General features: G+C 40.1%; 1 protein-coding gene across 3 annotated transcripts in view; it reads right to left on the bottom strand.

The window, feature by feature from the left end:
• DOT1L (DOT1 like histone lysine methyltransferase) overlaps positions 1–19213 on the bottom strand; it is a 217651-nt gene that overhangs the window by 79378 nt on the left and 119060 nt on the right. For all 3 annotated transcript variants that reach the window (XM_089690752.1, XM_089690754.1, XM_089690753.1), the window contains exons 12-13: positions 4024–4065; positions 3156–3239 (exon numbers count right to left, since the gene is read on the bottom strand). In XM_089690752.1, coding sequence (XP_089546878.1) covers positions 3156–3239; positions 4024–4065 — 126 coding nt within the window. The remainder of the gene's footprint in view (positions 1–3155; positions 3240–4023; positions 4066–19213) is intronic.

The following is a 19213-nucleotide window of genomic DNA, read 5'->3' as shown; positions in this document are numbered from 1 at the left end:
AAGCGGACTGGCCGCAAAAGTGTCAAGCTCTGCCTAAAATACTAGTTTAGGATTTGTAAGTCACTAAGGCAGCCCATAGATGAGTCAGTTTTTTTTTTTACGTTCAACCTGAAGGTTGAAAGAAAAAAAAACAAAAAACTGGCACTATTCCCCCACACACTTGATGTGGATGGGGAAATCTTTCCATCAGAAGACACTTATCATTGTTGTAGGCTATAGCCTGCAACGCTGATCAAGCAGGGAAAATCCAACAGGGTGGTTGTACAGAAGTTGATCTGTAGAATGACTTCTGTGCAACCTCCTCAAGCATACATGGATTACAACCAGACAAATTTTGATCTATGTACAGCCAATTTAAGCAGAATCTCATTCTCATACAGCACTGACATATTACCCAGTCCTGGGAGGTATGCAGACTCAATTAAGGTGTCCATTTATGAAAGCGAAAAACCACAATCCTGATGATCGTGGTTGATCTCTTATGTGTACCAGTTCATGTAGCTGAGAGGAGGAGCGCAAGAAAGGTTTATGAAATATAAATCTCTATATAGATATAATATATACAGATAGGTAGATAGATACACACACAGCGGGTAAAATAAATATTGAACATGTCACCATTTTTCTCTGTAAATATAATTCTAAAGGTGCTATTGACATGAAATTTTCACCACATCAGTAACGATCCATACAATCCCTGCATACAAAGAAACCAACAGTGCAGAAATTAGGTTTTGTGTAATAAAATGGAATGACAGAGGAAAAAGCATTGAACACGCTAACTCAAATTTAATACTTCGTACAAAAGCCTTTGTTGGTAATGACAGCTTCAAGATGCCTCCTGTATGGAGAAATCAGTCACATGCAGTGCTCAGGTGTGATTTTGGCCCAGTCTTCCACACAGTCTTCAAATCTTGGAAAGTTCCATGGGCCTCTTCTATAAACTATGATCTTTAGTTCTTTCCATAGATTTTCTATTGGATTCAAGTCAGGTGACTGGCTGACTGGTAGATGGCAGCAGATTTTTATCAAGTATGTCTTGGTACATTTTTCCATTCATCCTTCCTTCAGTGTTATGAAGTTTGCCAGTACAGACTCACACCATGATGTTGCGACCTCCAAACTTCACTGTTGGTATGGTGATTTTGGGGTGATGTGCAGTGCCATTTGACCTTTAAACATGGTGCGTATTATGGCATTCAAAGAGTTCAATTTCAGTGTCTCTGACCAGACTATATTCTCCCACTATTTCACAGGCTTGTCTAGATGTTGTGCAGCAAAACTTTAAACAAGCTTCTACATGCTTTTTCTTCAGCAATGGAGCCTTGCGTGGAGAGCGTGCATACAGGTCATGGCGGTTGAGTGCATTACTTATTGTTTATTTTGAAACAATTGAACCTGCTAATTCCAGCTCGTTCTGAAGCTCTCCATAAGTGGTCCTTGGCTCCTGGACCACTCCTCTGTCAGAAATCTTGCGAGGAGCACCTGGTTGTGGCCTGTTTATGGTGAAGTTATGCTCTTTACGATTACAAATTATAGCCACACCAGTGCTCACTGGAACATTCAGAAATTTAGAAATCCATCTGTAACCAATGCCATCAAAATATTTTACAATAAGGTTGCGAAGGTCTTGAGAGCAATTTGCTTTTACCCATCAAGAGATGTCTCTTGTGTAACACCTTTTTATAGGCCATCAGTTAAGACTAAACCAGCTGATATTAATTAGCATTGATTTCAGCTGGTGTCTTGGCTTTTCATGCCTTTTTGCACCTCCCTTTCTTCTTGTGTTCAATACTTTTTTCCTGTGTCATTCTATTTTATTACATATAACTTAATTTCTGAACTTATTTGTTTTGGTTTCTTTTTATGTATGGATTGCATGGGTTGTTACCAACATGTGGTGAAAATTTCATGTCAATAGCCCCTTTAGAAATAGATTTACTGAGAAAAATGGTGACGTGTTCAATATTTATTTTACCCGCTGTGTGTGTATCTATCTACCTATCTGTATATATTATATCTATATAGAGATTTATATTTCATAAACCTTTCTTGCGCTCCTCCTCTCAGCTACATGAACTGGTACACATTTTGGTGTGCTTTTTTATATCCATTTTAGCCCATTTTTTGTGTGTGGATTTTGGCGTTTCTTAACACACAATTTGGCTCATCACCCCATTCATGCCTGTGCATTCCAGTGGAATCTGCAGAAACAATTGTTTTTGTGTGCATTCCAGAATGACATGCAAAACACGTCACGCACTGCAATTGTTAATGGCAAAAATGTGTGTTCAGAAAAAGCTTCAAAATACATGTTAAAATAAGTGCTAAAATGCATGTTAAAAACCACACACAAATAAAAACCTGCGTGAAAAGGCGCATTATAGAAGCACCAAAGTGCCTGTTTAAGTGGCAAAATGCACATTACATATCCCGACTAAAGGCATGCTAAAAACCCGTGTGAAATGTATGTTAAAACGGACCAAAATATGCATTTAAAGAAAGTGCCGCAAAGCACATAAAAAAAAAAAAAAAAAAAAAAAAAAACAGAACACCAAAATGCGCATTAAAAACACACCAAAATGCTTGTTTAAAAAAAAAAAAAAAAAAAAAAAAAAGCACCAGTACTTAATGCTTTTTTTTTTTTTTTAAACTTTTCCTTTGTTTTCAGTAGAAAGACATCTCTCTTCTGAGAACAGAAGTTCGAGCTTTACACACAGGTCGTTAGAGGCAATGATCTTCCTCTAAGAACTGAGCTGAGGTAAATTACCTCTGTTTAACAGACGTACACCTAAGTAATTATCCCTTGGTTTATCTAGCAACTTCGTATTCCTACTATATTCAGGCACTGAAAAATTAGCATGGTCAAATGAAGAGAAGCCAGTTAACCAATTTAAGTATTTCGCATAAAGGAGTAGGTTTGAGAATTTACCAAACCATGATACCAAAAAAATTCGCTGTAGAAACTCCAAGCAAATAGCTAGCTGCTGAAAACTTGCCCCAAAACCCCAGGACTGCTTGCCACATCAATTTTCATCCAGATACTTACACACTATATTTCATTTCTCACCTAGCCTTGAAAAATAGCCTGTTGTCTGTGCTCTAATTAGGATCAAATTTTTGGATTTCAGTTAATACAAGCAAAGGTTGTCTACCTTAATCTCCTGAATTTTTGTAGGGGTGGTTGTATTGCTCTTTCCTTCACGTTGCTGCCTTCTACGAGCTGCTTCCTGTTCCTCCTTGATAAAGAAAAATTTGTTTGTTTGTTTTATAATAACTGAAAACTCATTTACTTAAATGGCTAATGACTACAAGTCAACCCTCTGAAGAAACAGTTCACTATTTTGCTTTCTGCATAAAGTATACTGAATGAGATTTCGACTGCTACACAACATAATTACAGCAGCATACAAATAATCTCTATTCTTAAAGGGGAACTGAATTCAAGAAGCTCTGCCCAAAAAGGCAGGAAAAGGGAAAATCAATAGTCACCAGTATTTATGGTTTATTTCTGCAGCTCTTTCCCTATTACCGACTTGCAATGAATGCTATATTCGGCATGGTGTCCTTTTGTAAAGTCAGCCCTCTTGGTAGAGGAGCAGGATTTTGCTTCCTCGTGTCAGAGCCTCCAGCAAGTACACTGACAGACACAGTAGTGACATCATTGCGGTTCATCTGCTGTGCGCAAATTCTGCCATGGACTGTTAGTTCCAAGAGATTTGAAGTGAGATTTGGTCTCAGATCAATCTCCTACATACTTTCACATACCACAAGAAACACAATGCTATTCTTTAGGAGGAACTCCAGGAAAAACTAAACATTTTTTCAGGGTACAAGCTCAATATGCATTCATCTTGCAATGGTCTGAGATCAGCAAAGTGAATGATATGCACATAAAAATTAGTAAGTTTATTGAATAGGGCAATAAAGAGCTAAAATGTTGAAGTAAATAATGCTCTGTGTCACTAACAATTAGAAAGCAATAACATACTATAAGAATAATATAAGCACCATGAAACATACCCTGAGTTTTGGATTTTTCAGACTGGAAAAGTAGTTTTCAAGCTGTAAAGATGAAAATAAAAGGTTGGGACATGTTATGGCAACATTGGCAATAAAACGAAATATTAAAACAATAGAATAGAAGACAAGTGAAACTGTGAAGCGACAATTGAATGTAGGAGTTTCACAAACAGCAAGAATAATGAAATCATTTGCAACTGCCTCACATCACTGCTAACTCCTTTGTGACAAAAGATAGTTAATGCCTAGGTGCCCAGTCCAAATTTAGCTGTGTCAACTTATCTTGGTCAATAGGATATCACTGGTAGGTCTACCTTTCAATTAAATTATTTTTGAATAAAGCAAATGTATGACAGTTACACGGTTAACTAGAAGTCACTGCAACTGAACACTGCAATCTGAAAAAGAAAGTGTATTTGCAGGCTGAAGGCTTTTACTTTTATTAGCTGCTAAAGTGGTCACATGACTCGGAACCGCTATTGCTGGTTTTGGATTGCCAGTGGCGAACCCGGCTGTTGGCGACAGTTGGGATTGAGAACCAATTGTTTGCGGCTAGCTATCAAAGGGGAAAGATGTTTATTAAGGTATCCCTGCCATGGAGCATTGTGTAGAGGAACGTTGCTAAACAGACTGCAGACAAAAAACAGGATTTTTGTACTTAATGTAAAAAAAATTTTTGGAGCTCAAAAGAACCCTGGGGAACACAGGGTTAATTCTGATACAAGGAGTGGAGGGTTAATTCTGACACAGGAGGGTTATACTGCTGCCTACAGGACACTGGAGACTAGCAAACCATGCAAATAGATATAACCTCTGCCACTCCCAACTCCAGCTTTGTGGAAAAGCAGTAGTAGGGGTGGATCATAAAGACAGAAGTGAGACTTTTTTTTTTTTATAAAATGTTTATTAATTTATCAACCAAATACAAATCACAGTCACATTTCTATTAAAAAAACATCCAAACAATATCTTCCTATTAGCATAAGTTATTTAGATCCCTCCCTCTTCCCCCCCTTCCAACCCCACCCCTCCCCCTCTCTGCGTTTTCTCTCTTCTCCTTTACGCCAAACATTTCTATTATTTCTAAAATCCATTTCAAGGGGTGTTACATCCTCATATATTTCACTTTTTCTCTATACTCTTCCCATTTTTTCCACTTTGTATCTCCATCTTATCTATATGCATATAATACAATCTTTCTGTCCTGCAGATCTGATTCATTCTGCCCATCCAATCCTCCTCTGTTGGCACCTCCTTTTTTTTCCAAAACCTAGGTATCAAGCTCTTCGCTGCACTCATAGTGCCATATCCCCAAAACCTTATATAATTTCACTGGGAGCTCTGTGATATGCAGAAGACATAGCTCTGGGTCTAATCCAATATTAATTTTAGTAATTTTCCTTACTAGATAAACTATTTTCCGCCAAAACACCTGTATTCTTGGGCACTCCCACCATATATGATACCACGTGCCCACCTCTCCAACACAATAGTGAAATCTCCCCATTCAATTTATGCTCTATATTTGGTGTGATGTGCCATCTTACCAAACACTTATAATTTATTTCCACCTCCCGCATACTGATATTTTCGTGATTTAATCTAAACATTTTACTTCGCTCCTCCTCATCTATTTCCCTTCCCTCCCATATCTCTTTCCCATATCTCTATATATATTTTGTGTCAGTGTCTAATTCAATAAATATCTTATATATTTTTGCAATTCCGTGTCTCCCATCCCCCCGTGCTTCTAACAATCTTTTCAATGGATTCCACTCTTTTCTAGTTCTCATAGGCTTTGGGAGACTCTCGAAGAAATGTTTCAGTTGGTAGTATCGTAATCCGTCCATTCTATTGAAAACTTCTCCCTTTTTTTCTCCAGCTCTCTATATGATCCCAATTCCTCACCAACCATTATATCTCTCAATTGCGCCTCCTGTTTTATAATCCATTTCCCTGCGGTATTTTCCTGCCCAGGGGTAAAATATTCCGTATTCCTTAGTGGCATTAACTGTGAATTAAAAACCCATCCCTTTTGTCTGTGTAACATTTCCCAAACTCTCAAAACGTTAAAAATGTACTTACTTGTGTTAGCATCTAGTCCCCTATATTGTGCAGGCACCCATATAATCTTACTTAAATTTATTCCACTCAGTGTATTTTCAATTTTGACCCAACTTTTCTCTGGATTATGAGTCCAATCAAAGATTCTCGCAACTATCACCGCTTTATAATATCTCTTAAAATCTGGTACACCCAAACCACCTCTTTGCTTCTAGTCAACATTTCATAGCGTATTCTAGGTTTCTTATTCCTCCATATGTATCTTATTATCATTTTTTTAAGTTCTTTAAAATATGCCTCTGGAAGTTTGATTGGAATCATTTGAAATTTATATAATACTTTGGGCACAATTACCATTTTTATCACGTTTATACGACCTATCCAGGACGGGTTTCCACCTCCCACTCTCTTCAACTCCTCCTTAAGCTCGTTTATTAGTGAAATATAATTAACTTTATACAGATTTTTAATTGAGGCTGACAGTTTTATCCCTAGGTATTTTAATTCTTTATCTCTCCAAACAAATGGGAATTCGTCTTGTATTTTTTTTCACTATTTTTAAGGTTTATATTTAAGATTTTCGGTTTTTGTCAGGTTAATTTTTAAATTTGATAATTCCCCATATTCCTTCAATATTTTCCTTAAATTTGGAAGTGACATCCTAGGATTTCCAACATAGAACATCAAATCATCCGCATAAGCCGCCACCTTATGTTCTCTATCTCCTATCCATATTCCTTTTATAGCTATGTTCTTCCTTATCGTAGACAACAATGGCTCCAATGATAAAACATACAACAGTGGGGATAATGGGCAACCCTTTCTTGTAGCATTTGACATCCCGAAAAGCTCCGATCTTCCTCCATTAACCATGATAGTGGCAGTAGGCTCTCTATATAACTTTCCAATCCACTTTCTCATTCTATCTCCTAACCCCAACACCTCCAAGGTAATCCCCAACTCACTGTATCAAATGCTTTCTCGGCGTCAATTGACATCAGTACCATTGGGGTTTTCCCTTTTTTACCTTCCTGTATAAGCAACAGTGATCTCAAGCAGTTGTCTCTACCCTCTCTCCCCGGGACAAACCCCACCTGATCCCCATGTATCCACTCCAGCATCAGATCCTTCAGTCTATTTGCCAAAACCTTTGCATACAATTTAGTATCTACATTCAGCAGTGCTATTGGTCTATAACTTGCACACTGCGAGGGGTCTTTATCTTCCTTATGAATTAAAACTATATTAGCCTGTAAGGATTCTCCCCTTATTTCCATCTCATCTCCCAAAGCGTTCATATATATCTTCAATTTGGGTATTAACAGCCCTTTATATTTTTTATAATATTTTACCGTATATCCATCTGGACCCGGGCTTTTCCCCACCGCGGTACCTTTTAACGCTGTTTTTATTTCCTCTAACGTAATTTCTGCTTCTAGGGAGTTCAATTGTATTTCACTTAATTTTGGTAGACCTGCCTCTTTTAAGTATGTTCTTCTTTTTTCTCTATTTACTGTTTGTTTTTTTAATGTATCCTGGGGTGTAATATTATAGAACTCATTATAGTAATCCTTAAATACTCTAGCGATGTCTTTAGTTGAGTGCACTAGTTCACCCTTGGGATTTCGTATTTTTTCTATATAATTCCTACTTTTCTTTTTCCTTAGAGTTCTCATTAAATACTTTCCCGGCCTATCTCCCCATCTATACCTTTCACTTATTACTTTATTAAAGACTCTTCTTTTTTCCTCCTCCATTACATTCTCTAGTTCTTCTTTCTTCTTTATTATTTTCTGCATTATCTCCTTAGACATTTCCCTTTTATGAGCCTGTTCAAGATCATATATTTCACTTAGCAGTCCAATTAATCTTTTCCCTCCTTTCTTTTTTGCCCCTATTGCAATGAGTAGTCCTCTAATGTAGGCCTTGTGGGCCTCCCACACCGTTGCAACCGACACATCCTCTGTATCATTCTCCTCAAAAAATCGTTTAATTTCCATCTCGATCTTTCGAACGATCTCTTCATCCAGAAGGAGTGCCTCATTTATCCGCCATACAAAACCTCCTCTCTACCCCATCTTGACTTCATTGCAACAGGGGCATGATGTGACAGAGTATTTCCTCCAATTTTTACTTCTACTACGGACTCTATGAATCGGTGTTCTACCAATATATAATCCAATCTAGAGTAAATCTCATGTACATGTGAGAAAAAGGTATAGTCTCTATCTTTCATATTCCTGATTCTCCATATATCCACTAGTTGACATTCATGCATCAGTTTCTTTAATAATCTCAAGGACCTGCTCTCCTCCCTCCTCACATAGGAAGTAGAATCCATCCGCGGGTCCATACAGACATTAAAGTCCCCAGCTATTATCAAACAACCCCTTTTGAAGTTCATCAGTCTCTTCAATACTCCCCTCAAGAATATCTCCGGTTTCTTATTTGGGCAATATATACTAGCTATTGTACACTCAATTCCCTGCAATTTACCCCTCAAAAACAAAAACCTTCCCTCCGGATCAGTTATTCTCTTCTTAACCTCAAACCTTATATTCTTTGCGAAGCATATAGCAACACCTTTTGCTCTTTTAATTGGTGAATCCGCATAATACCATGTCGGGAAATATCTAGTCTTCAGCCTGACCTTTGACTCCATCTCTAAGTGTGTCTCCTGTAAAAATACCACCAAAGATGTTCTATGTTGTAATTCTTTAAATAACCTAAATCTCCTCCCAGGACAACACAACCCCTTTACATTATAGGTTATAAATTGGACTTCTTCCATCTTACCCTACTCCTCTCAACTCCTTCTTCCTCCTACCCTTCCTCTTTCTTTCTTCTCTTATCCCGCAGAGTGTTGCTACCCCACTACTCTTTTCCCTAACCATATCCCTCCACCCCTCTCCCGATAGCCCCCTCAACCCCTCCGCCCCCTCTCCCCCCCCTTCCCCCCTTACTAGGCCTACTATTTGCCTTCTAATCATTTGTGGCCCTAATGCCACGTTTGATTTTTAACCCTGGGGTTGGGCTCTGTCCATGTGCGGCTCACCTTCCCTCCAATGTCCCCCTGTCATTTCTCTATTTCTCCTTCTAACTAGCTGCCATTCCTCTTTTCTCATAGCACATATCCCTCCTTCTTCCTCCTCCCATCCTGGAATCTCTATTCTCTGGATATTAAGTTTATCAAAAAAGTCTCTCAGTTCCTCAGGAAATCTCAGGTATGCAGTGACTCCATTCTTCCATCCAATTAAGCATGTCGAGCTACTCCATCTATATTGTATATTCTGTTTTTTCATCTGTTCTAGTAGTGGTTTCAATGATCTTTCTCCACAATGTCTCAGCTGTCAGGTCTGCAAAAACTTGTATATTTTTTCCTCCATATAGAATACTGGTTCTTCCTTTTATCTTCTTCCATACCTCTTCTCTGTCTCCATATTTATAGAATTGTACAACTACATCTCTCGGTCTCTCTTCCACCCGATCCCGTTGGAACCTTCCTATCCTATATACACTGTCCAATTCAAATGTCTCAGTACTGGGCTTATCCATAATGGAGTTTAAAATTTTATATACTGTCCCTCTTAGATCTTCTCCTTGTGTGAGCTCCGGGACTCCTTTTATCCTAAGATTATTTTTCCTATACTTATTACCTTGTATCTCCAACTTATACTGCAGCTTTTTTTGTTCTTTCCTCATCTCCATTATCTGATTTTTTAATTCTGGAATAGCTTGAGCATGTTTAATTTTTTCTTCCGTTTCTTCTACTCTGGATAATAAATGTCCCAAATCATTCCGAATAATCCCCATCTCTTGTTTAATAGATTTTTCCAAATTTTTAAACAATTCTGCCATCTCCTTTTTATTTGGGATTTGTAGTTCTCCTTCATTTTCTCTTAGCTCTGTTCCCTCTGATATTTGTTGACTATTATTATCCAATTCCACAGAAGACCTGACGCTCTTATCCAAACTGTTTTCCATTATGCTCCTTTTATATGCCCCCTGAGATCTTTCTGGGGTCACATTTCCCTGGGATGTATATTTCCTAATCGTTCCAGATTGGGAGTGCTTGGGACCACTCCCTTTACTATTTTTACTCTTCATATTTCCTGTAGATCCAGTCCCTCTTCTTTAAGCTCTAGGGCATGTGCTATAATTAGTCCCTTGGCAAAGTTCAAGTTTCTTCCGTCCCCTTGGGAATCCCCCTTTTCCTCTATATATTCCTCCCGCTTCAACATAATCAATATACAGGATCAATATACAGTCCAGCCACTCTCACTCACCCTCCTTCCGACTGCTTTTTCAGTGAGGTGGTTTTTCAGTTTCATTATCCGCTGTTCAGGATTCACTCCTGTCTTTATTCCCTCTCTAGGGGGATTCCTCCGGGTCACTCTACTCTTCCTTCACCTGCTCTCCTTTGCAGGTAGCAGGCAGGGTGTTTCTCTGTTGAGCCGGCGTCTCCCCGACTCCTTAGGATGCCGGCCGGCTTTTTCCTTTCCTGCCCTACAGGGTCCCACTCCTAGATGTTCGCGCTCGTGGCTGTCAGTGAGAAGCCGGCGCCTCCCTCTGCCTGGGAACGCCGGCCGGCTTCTCTTCCTCCCAGTACTCCCTTGTGGGAGGTCACGTGACCGCCTTGTGGGAGGTCACGTGACCGCCTCGCGTCCTGCGGGCTCCCAGCAGCCCGCTGCCTCGGACGGGAAGCCCCAGCCGTCCCACTGCAGCGGTCCCAAGACGCTCCGTCCTCACTTCTCCGGCAGGATCCCACTCACAGGTAGGGTTTCACGGGCATCTCCAGCAGCATTCACAGGGCACATTGAGGGGAAGGTGGCTGCCTTGCGGAGAGAGCTCACATCGCTCTCTCCCCTGCCGCCATGATCAGGCTCCTCCCCTCCAACCCATGACTGACAGAAGTGAGACTTGTGTCCCCTAAAGAACTCCAGGAAAATTATTTTGTGGAAAGTACAAAGATCTGGTTTTCTTTATCATTAGGGAATACTGGGTTAATTCCAATACAAAGGGGACATCCAAAAGTCCAATTGAGGGCAGGGCAACTGAGCAAATGAAAAGCAAAAAAGGCCTGACAAACAGTGTAAATTGGAGTAGTAGCAGCTCAAAGAGTGTACCTGAAGGACCTTATATCCAAATCTGGAGTCAGAACAGGGCTGTACATACGCCTGATAGAACTTAACAAGCGTGCTAACAGAAGACCAGGTGGCAGATTTGCAATCTGAGAAACAGATGTCTAATGCTGAAAAGCCCAAGAGGCACTCACTGATCTAGTGGAGTACACCTTGACAGAAAAAGGTGGAACCTTTTTTTTTTAAAATCGGTAGCTTGGGCAGAGCTAACACAAAAATGATTTCTCTTACTAAGCTTTTCAGTGACTGAGTGCTGTATTGTACGGTAGCTGCATGTGCTACATACAGTATGCAGCGTTGTGTTCCACAGAACTACTGATAACTTCCTGTCTGCTTCCAGAACAAGCCGAATCAAGCAGACTTCTTCATATGCCTACCTTTCCAGCTCGGCCATAGAAATGTCTTGTATTCATTGATCAAAATTCAAGGCTTCCTGAGAGTGGCTGAGAAGCACTCAGCCCAACTCAACATTCATTCAGCGTCAAGACAGGATGCTGTCAGAACTGCAGCAGAACAAAGTGCAGCATTTTGTATGTATTAGATTCTACTACAGTATAATGCAGCGCTCCCAGCACCAAGACCGCGGTGTCACTGAGAGCCCCGGGTCCCGTTCTAACGATCGGGACCCGGGACTCCCGATTCCGGGTCACATGATCGCTGTGATAGCCTCTGATTGGCTATCACAGTGATCAATCACTGTGCAGCCCGGCCCCCTTGTTTTCTCTCTCTCTATGAATGGAGAAGAGAGATACATTGTATCTCTCGAACTCCTGACATAGAGAGATAAAAAAAAAGTTTGTAAAAAAAAAAAAAAAAAAAAGATAAATAAATATTAAAAAATAAAAGAAAAAAAGAAAAATACCTAGATCAAGGTTTGATCTAGTTCAGTACCAGGGTTAGTGTTTGGGTCAAGGTCAGGGTCAAAGGTCAGGATTTAAAAAAAAAATTGGTATCAGTGTCAGTTAGTGTTAATGTCAATGTCAGTGACAGTGTGTTTTATGTAAAAAAATAAAATAAAAAAAAAAGACAAAAACAAAATGCGCACTGTTGTTTCTGGACTGTACTACGGGTACAAACAACAAATAACATACACATACAGTTGCAAGAAAAAGTATGTGAACCCTTTGGGATTACGTGGAGTTTTGCATGAATTGGACATAAAATGTGCTCTGAGCGTCATCTAAGTCACAACAATAGAAGAACACAGTCTGCTGAACATAATACTACACAAACATTAGATGTTGCCATGAGTTAATTGCACATAACATGTAAACATTCACAGTGCAGGGAGGAAAAAGTATGTGAGGCCCTAGCTTAATGACTTCTCCCAGAGCTAATTGGAGCCAGGAGTGAGCAAACCTTGACTCCAATCAATGTGATGATATTGGATGTGTTGCTGACAGCTGTCCTGCCCTTAAAAAACACACACCTGTTTTGGGTTTACTGGTTTCAAGAAGCACTGTCTGATGTGAACCATGCCTCGCAGAAAAGAGCTCTCAGAAGACCTACGATCAAGAATTGTTGACTTGCATGAAGCTGGAAAGGGTTACAAAAGTATCTGCAAAAGCCTTGATGTTCATGTGTCCACGGTAAGACAGACTGTCTACAAATGGAGAACGTTTAGCACTGTTGCTACTCTCCCTAGGCGTGGTCGTCCTGTAAAAATGACTGCAAGAGCACAGCGCAGAATGCTGCATGAGGTAAAGAAGAATCCCAGAGTGTCAGCTAAAGACCTACAGAAATCTCTGGCACATGCTAACATTTTTGTTGACACATCTACAATAAGGAAAACATTAAACAAGAATGGAGTACATGGGAGGACACCACGGAGAAAGCCATTGCTGTCCAAAAAGAATATTGCAGCACGTTTGAAGTTTGCAAAAGAGAACCTGGATGTTCCACAGCACTACTGGCAAAATATACTGTGGACAGATGAAACCAAGATTGAGTTGTTTGGGAAGAACACACAACACTATGTGTGGAGAAAAAAAGGCACAGCACACCAACATCAAAACCTCATCCCCACTGTAAAACATGGCGGAGGGAGCATCATGGTTTGGGGCTGCTTTGCTGCCTCAGGGCCTGGACGGATTGTTGTCATTGATGGGAAAATGAATTCCAGAGTTTATCAAGACATTTTGCAGGAAAACGTACGACCATCTGCCCGCCAACTGAAGCACCGCAGAGGATGGGTGATGCAACAGGACAATGACCCAAAGCATACAAGTAATTCAACAAAACAATGGCTGCAACAGCACAGAATACGCCTTCTGGAGTGGCCCAGTCAGAGTCCTGACCTCAACCCGATTGAAATGCTGTGGCATGACCTTAAGAGAGCGATTCACACCAGACATTCCAAGAATATTGCTGCACTGAAACAGTTTTGTGAAGAGGAGTGGTCCAAAATTACTCCAGATCGTTGTGCAGGTCTGATCTGCAACTACAGGAAACGTTTGGTTGAGGTTTTTGCTGCCAAAGGAGGGTCAACCAGTTATTAAGTCCAAAGGTTCACATACTTTTTCCTCCCTGCACTGTGAATGTTTACATGTTATGTGCAATTAAACCATGGCAACATCTAATGTTTGTGTAGTATTATGTTCAGCAGACTGTGTTCTTATATTGTTGTGACTTAGATGACGCTCAGAGCACATTATATGCCCAATTCATGCAAAACTCCACATAATCCTAAGGGGTTCACATATTTTTCTTGCAGCTGTATATGGTATCGCTGCGATCGTCAAGAACTGGAGAATGTATTTTGGGTTGTTCTTTGGTGGTAGGTTATGGTCGTAACAAGAAACACACAGTTAAATTTAAAAAAATGATTTTTTTTACTATTTTGGCCCAGTTTTCCTTTAATAATAAAAAAAAAATTAGGAGCTATCCATGACCATTTACCACCAAATGAAAGCCCAATTTGTCCTGAAAAAAACAAGGTATAATCCACCTGGATGTACAAAGTAGTTGTGACGATATGTACGGTTTTACTAACATGTCAACGTTGCAGAATTGTGCTTAGGCATTTAGATTTGTTTTACCCTTAGGCGTGAAGGGGTTAAAAAGAAGAGGGCTAGAGGGCCCCTGGACCTGAGGACAAACCTGCTCAGCTTGTTGCTCACACAGGAAGACAGACCCAGTGCTCCCCACCTGCAACAGAGGTCCTTAAACATCTTTGTTATAAAACAGCAATGACTTTGTGGGAGAGGAGTCGTGTCAAAGCAGCGTGGAGATTTGCTAGTCTTTGTGGGATTTTGGCAGGCTTTACAATATGAAGAGGGGCAGAGATAAAGTGTGAAATTCAAGCCTTTAGCCGCTGGACACTGTCTACTTAAGCAACATAGATGCTTTTGGAGCAGGTGGTCACAAATGCCAATAGACGTCCCCCCAATTTGAGAAGTTGGGGCATCAATGCGAGGACGACTTATACGCAGGCTTTACTGATGAACTGGATCCCAGACTTAGGTTTGGGCCTAGAGATCTGGGAGAAGCGAAAGGAACCCTTCCTGCAGAGGTAGAAGACCATCCAAAACCTAGCCTCTTTTGCTGAGGCAAAAGGGTGCCTTTCCCTCCAGGACTTCCGTGATAAAATTGTCCAGAGACACCCCAAAAAAGGACACAAAATCAAAGGGCATATGCATTAAGTTTTTTTGCAGTAATGCTCAGCAGAAACCCATTCTAGATAGCAGGTGTATATGTGCGGTTTCTCATAACTGCTGATAGACGTCTTATGCTGGGGAAGGGGAACATTTTTATTTATGATTTATATTTCAATATTTTAATTGAAAATGGCATAACAGTGACAAACATACCATTGATACAGAGGTCAGTTTTCAAAATTGACACAGAAAGCCACAAAGACCTCTTAAATCAATCTACTTAATAAGAAAGAGAAGGAAAGAGGGTAAAAAAAAAACAAAAAAAAAAAAAACAGGAAAGCAGAGCAAAGAAGGAGGGTCAGCCCAGGACTTGCTAAGGGACCAATATACAGTTGTGTTCAAAATAATAGCAGTGTGTTGAAAAAAGTGAATACAGCTCAAAATCCTTCTAATAGCTTTGATTTCCATACACACAAATGCATTGGGAACACTACACATTCTATTCCAAATCAAAACATGAAGAAAAATATATCAAATTTGTGTTGTTCCTCTAAAAAAATTGAAGAAAAGTGAATATTAGACTGTTCAAAAAAATAGCAGTGTTTGTATTCTTCTTTACAAACTCAAACATTCACTATATAAACTGAAAAATGTTTGAAGATTTTGCTTTCCTTTGAATCCCTTAATGAATATTTCGTTGTATAAGCACTGTTTCTGAGAACTGCTGTACATCTGTGTTGCATGGAGTCAACCAACTTCTGGCACCTGTGAACAGGTATTCCAGCCCAGGATGATTGGACTACATTCCACAGTTCTCTATTTCTTGGTTTTGCCTCAGAAACTGCATTTTTAATGTCACCCCACAAGTTTTCTATTGGATTAAGATCCGGGGATTGGGCTGGCCACTCCATAACGTCAAGCTTGTTGGTCTGGAACCAAGATGTTGCACGTTCACTGGTGTGTTTAGGGTCGTTGTCTTGTTGGAACACCCATTTCAAGGGCATTTCCTCTTCAGCATGAGGCAACATGACCTCTTCAAGTATTCTGATGTATTCAAACTGATCCATGATCCCTGGTATGCGATAAATAGGCCCAACACCGTAGTATGAGAAACATCCCCATATCATGATGCTTGTGCAACCATGCTTCACTGTTTTCACAGTGTACTGTGGCTTGAATTCAGTGTTTGGGGGTCATCTGACAAACTGTCTCCGGCCACTAGACCCAAAAAGAACAATCTTATTTCCACAAAATGTTTTTTTTATTGCTCTAAGTGTAATATTTATTAAGAGCCATGGCTCAAATGGCTTGGAGCACATGCCAGTTTTCCACAGCCAGATTGAAGCATATATATTGGCTGCACAGACTGGTGCTGGGATACAGGCACCTTAATGTGAGTGCATTTTTGTTCATCATTTGAACCATGGATTTTAAAGCGGAGCCCCACTCAAAAGGGGAAGTTCCGCTTTAAGCCTTTGTCCCCCTGCACCCTATTTAGGATTGGCACCTTTGGGAAGCGGGGGGAGGGCTGGGAGAGTGGATACCCGAATTTGACAGGTACCCTCTCCTACTTCCACTGCAAATGCCTAAACATGTAGTCCTCGTTTATGAAACCGGAGCTTTTATTTCCTCTCTTGTGTTGCACCGCTCAGTCCATGTGCCCAGAAGTCCAGCTGCCCTAACCGCGGATGTTTGGGCTGGTTTCTTGCCAGGTCTGTGACCTCACATCCTGCCCAAAAGTCTAGGGGATAATCAAGATTTTTTTTTTTTTTTTACCAAATGTGAGACCAGCCTTTGTGCTCTTTTTGGTCAGCAGTGGCATTTGCCTTAGAAATCTCCCATGGATGCCATATTTGCCCAGTCTCTTTCTTACTGTCAAATCCTTAACACAGACCTTAACTGAGACATGTGAGGCCTGAAGTTCTTTAGATGTTGTTCTGGGTTCTTTCACGACCTCCTGGATGAGTCGTCGTCGTGCTCTTGGAGTAATTTTGGTAGGCTGGCCACTCCTGGGAAAGTTCACCCTTGTTCCACGTTTTTTCTATTTGTGGATAACTGCCTCTCACCGTGGTTTGCTGGAGTCCCATAGTCTTGGAAAAGGCTTTATGACCCTTTCCAGACTGATACATGACAATTACTTCGTTTTTCATCTGTTCTTGAATTGCTTTAGATCACAGCATGTGCCGCTTTTTGAGATCTTTTAGCTTGCTTCACTTTGTCCGACAGCTTCTATTTAAGTGATTTCTTGATTCAACAGGTCTGGCAGTAATCAGGCCTGGGTTTGGCAAGTGAAATTAACTCAGCTTTCCAAAATATGTGGTTAACAGTTCACATTTCATTCATGATATAGTAAGGGGGAGGGCAATTACTTTTTTTCACAAAGCCAGACAGGTTTGGGACAGCTTTTTTCCACTCCATAAATTAAATTGTTTAAAAACTGAATTTTTTATTTACTCGGGTTATCTTTGTGTATTAAAATTAGTTTGATGATCTGAATCATTTAAGGATGACAAATATGCACAAAAGTAAAAAACCAGGAAGGGGGTAAATACTTTTTCACAGCACTGTATACAAGACAGCTCCCTCTGTCAATCACTGTTAAGGCCGCCGGCCTTAACATGAGTCATGAGACATGAGTCCTTTACAACCAGTGACATCACTGACCCCATTCACTTACATGATCGGGAAGCCCTGCCCATGTAAGCAAAGTAGCAGGGAAAGTTTAATAAAAAATTACAGCGTGGCAGTTCCCTCTGTATTCACAGTAGGCACTTTGAGTATGGTATGAATTTTAAGGGCGTACCCCACAAAAAAAAAAGTGTGAGGTCTCTAAGAAAATCCATATCAGACCTTCAAGCCAAGTATGAAGCCTGGCTGGCCATTCAAATAATAAAAACGCTGTAAGCTTGAAATAAAAGGAACCCAAACATTTGACAAGTCCTTCATTGAAAAAAGAAAATCTCCAAATACATGTCACTCATCTATCGTCTATCATGTCGTCCAGCGATACAGATCCATCTCAGTCTCGAATGCCCAATGGGAAGAAAGAAAAAAAAAAAAAAACACACCACATCCGAGACATGGGATTTTGATGACATCCCTGACCATATATATGGTTAATGACATCACCTGGTGGACCCTGTTCCCCTTGCATACAACAGCTGTCATCCACCAGACTTGTCATTCAGCGGGTAACAAGCAAACGCACTACACAGTTACTTTTGGTAGGTTGGTGGACATTGTGACGGACATGGATCTGCCTTGCCCGCTGTCATCCTTAACCGCTGACAGTGGGAAGCGGTCATGTGTAAAATCTCTATTGTATAAGATGTTCGGTGAGTAAATTCTTGGGCTTCCAACCCTATATATTATGTAGTGGGCAAAGTGTACCAGACAGGCTAATCCCTCAAGTTGCTGCTGCCTTTACAATAGCCACTGCTCCCACTGCCTTGAAGTATGCTGTAGGACAAAGGTAGGCGGAGCTGGCATTTTTTTTTTTTTCAAATACAGCGCATGGGCAGTCTATAGCTGGGAACCATGGGAAATGCAGTGAGAAAAAAGTGGTGCATGTGACAGGGAATGAGACAAGACAAAGCAGTGTATCAGGAGTACACACAGGGCACTAATGAAGCATTTAAAATTATAGATATTAGAAAAGAAAAATAATATATGCAAACAATGGGATCCTGACAAAAGCAGAAATAGTCCTGCTTTCTTTTCAAGAGAAAAGACAAGAAAAGACATCTATTCGCCAAAAACATCAGAAAAAAAAAACAAAAAAACTGGAGCTTGATGGGAGTGGAAGGGGTTATATCTGATAACAGCTTTTTTGCTAGTAACTAATCTCCTGTTCGCAGCAGAACACTCTTGCCACAGAATTAACCCAATTGTTTCTGTGCATGTACCAAACATATAATATTGGCTACTTCAGGGGTTAAAAAAAGGCAGATGTATCTGCTCCTTGCTGTCAGCATCTTAAGGCAATATTTAATTTTTAAAGTTTTTTTAAAATAGTAGAATATATTTTAAATAAAAATAATACACTGCAACATTTATTTACTATACAAACACATGGTTCTTTCTGTCCAAGAAACACAGCAATCTGTATACTTGGAAGTGTTCACCATCACCACTGTTAGAGCCCGTGTACATGGGCTTTTTTGTGCTATAAATGCTTCTTTCAATACAAGTGAATGCAAAAGCTGCTTATAGCAATTAGGCTTGGGAGCAGCTCAGATGTAGGTCAACTACACTTGTCAAATTTTAAATTATCTCGAATGCCTCCCAAACTTATGTCGGTTGCAAGCAGACCTGTTAATGTGCTGAATCTGAAAAAAGACCCAAGCTATGCAAGAGCCTATTAGCTTAGTCAACTTTCAGGAGTTTCAA

The sequence above is a fragment of the Staurois parvus genome, unplaced genomic scaffold (assembly GCF_062004578.1).
Source record: "Staurois parvus isolate SC_StPar_1 unplaced genomic scaffold, SC_StPar_1.0 ptg000541l, whole genome shotgun sequence".
NCBI lineage: Eukaryota > Metazoa > Chordata > Amphibia > Anura > Ranidae > Staurois > Staurois parvus.
The sequence above is the reverse complement of the archived record's forward strand: the minus strand, read 5'-3'. Positions and strand labels throughout refer to the sequence as shown.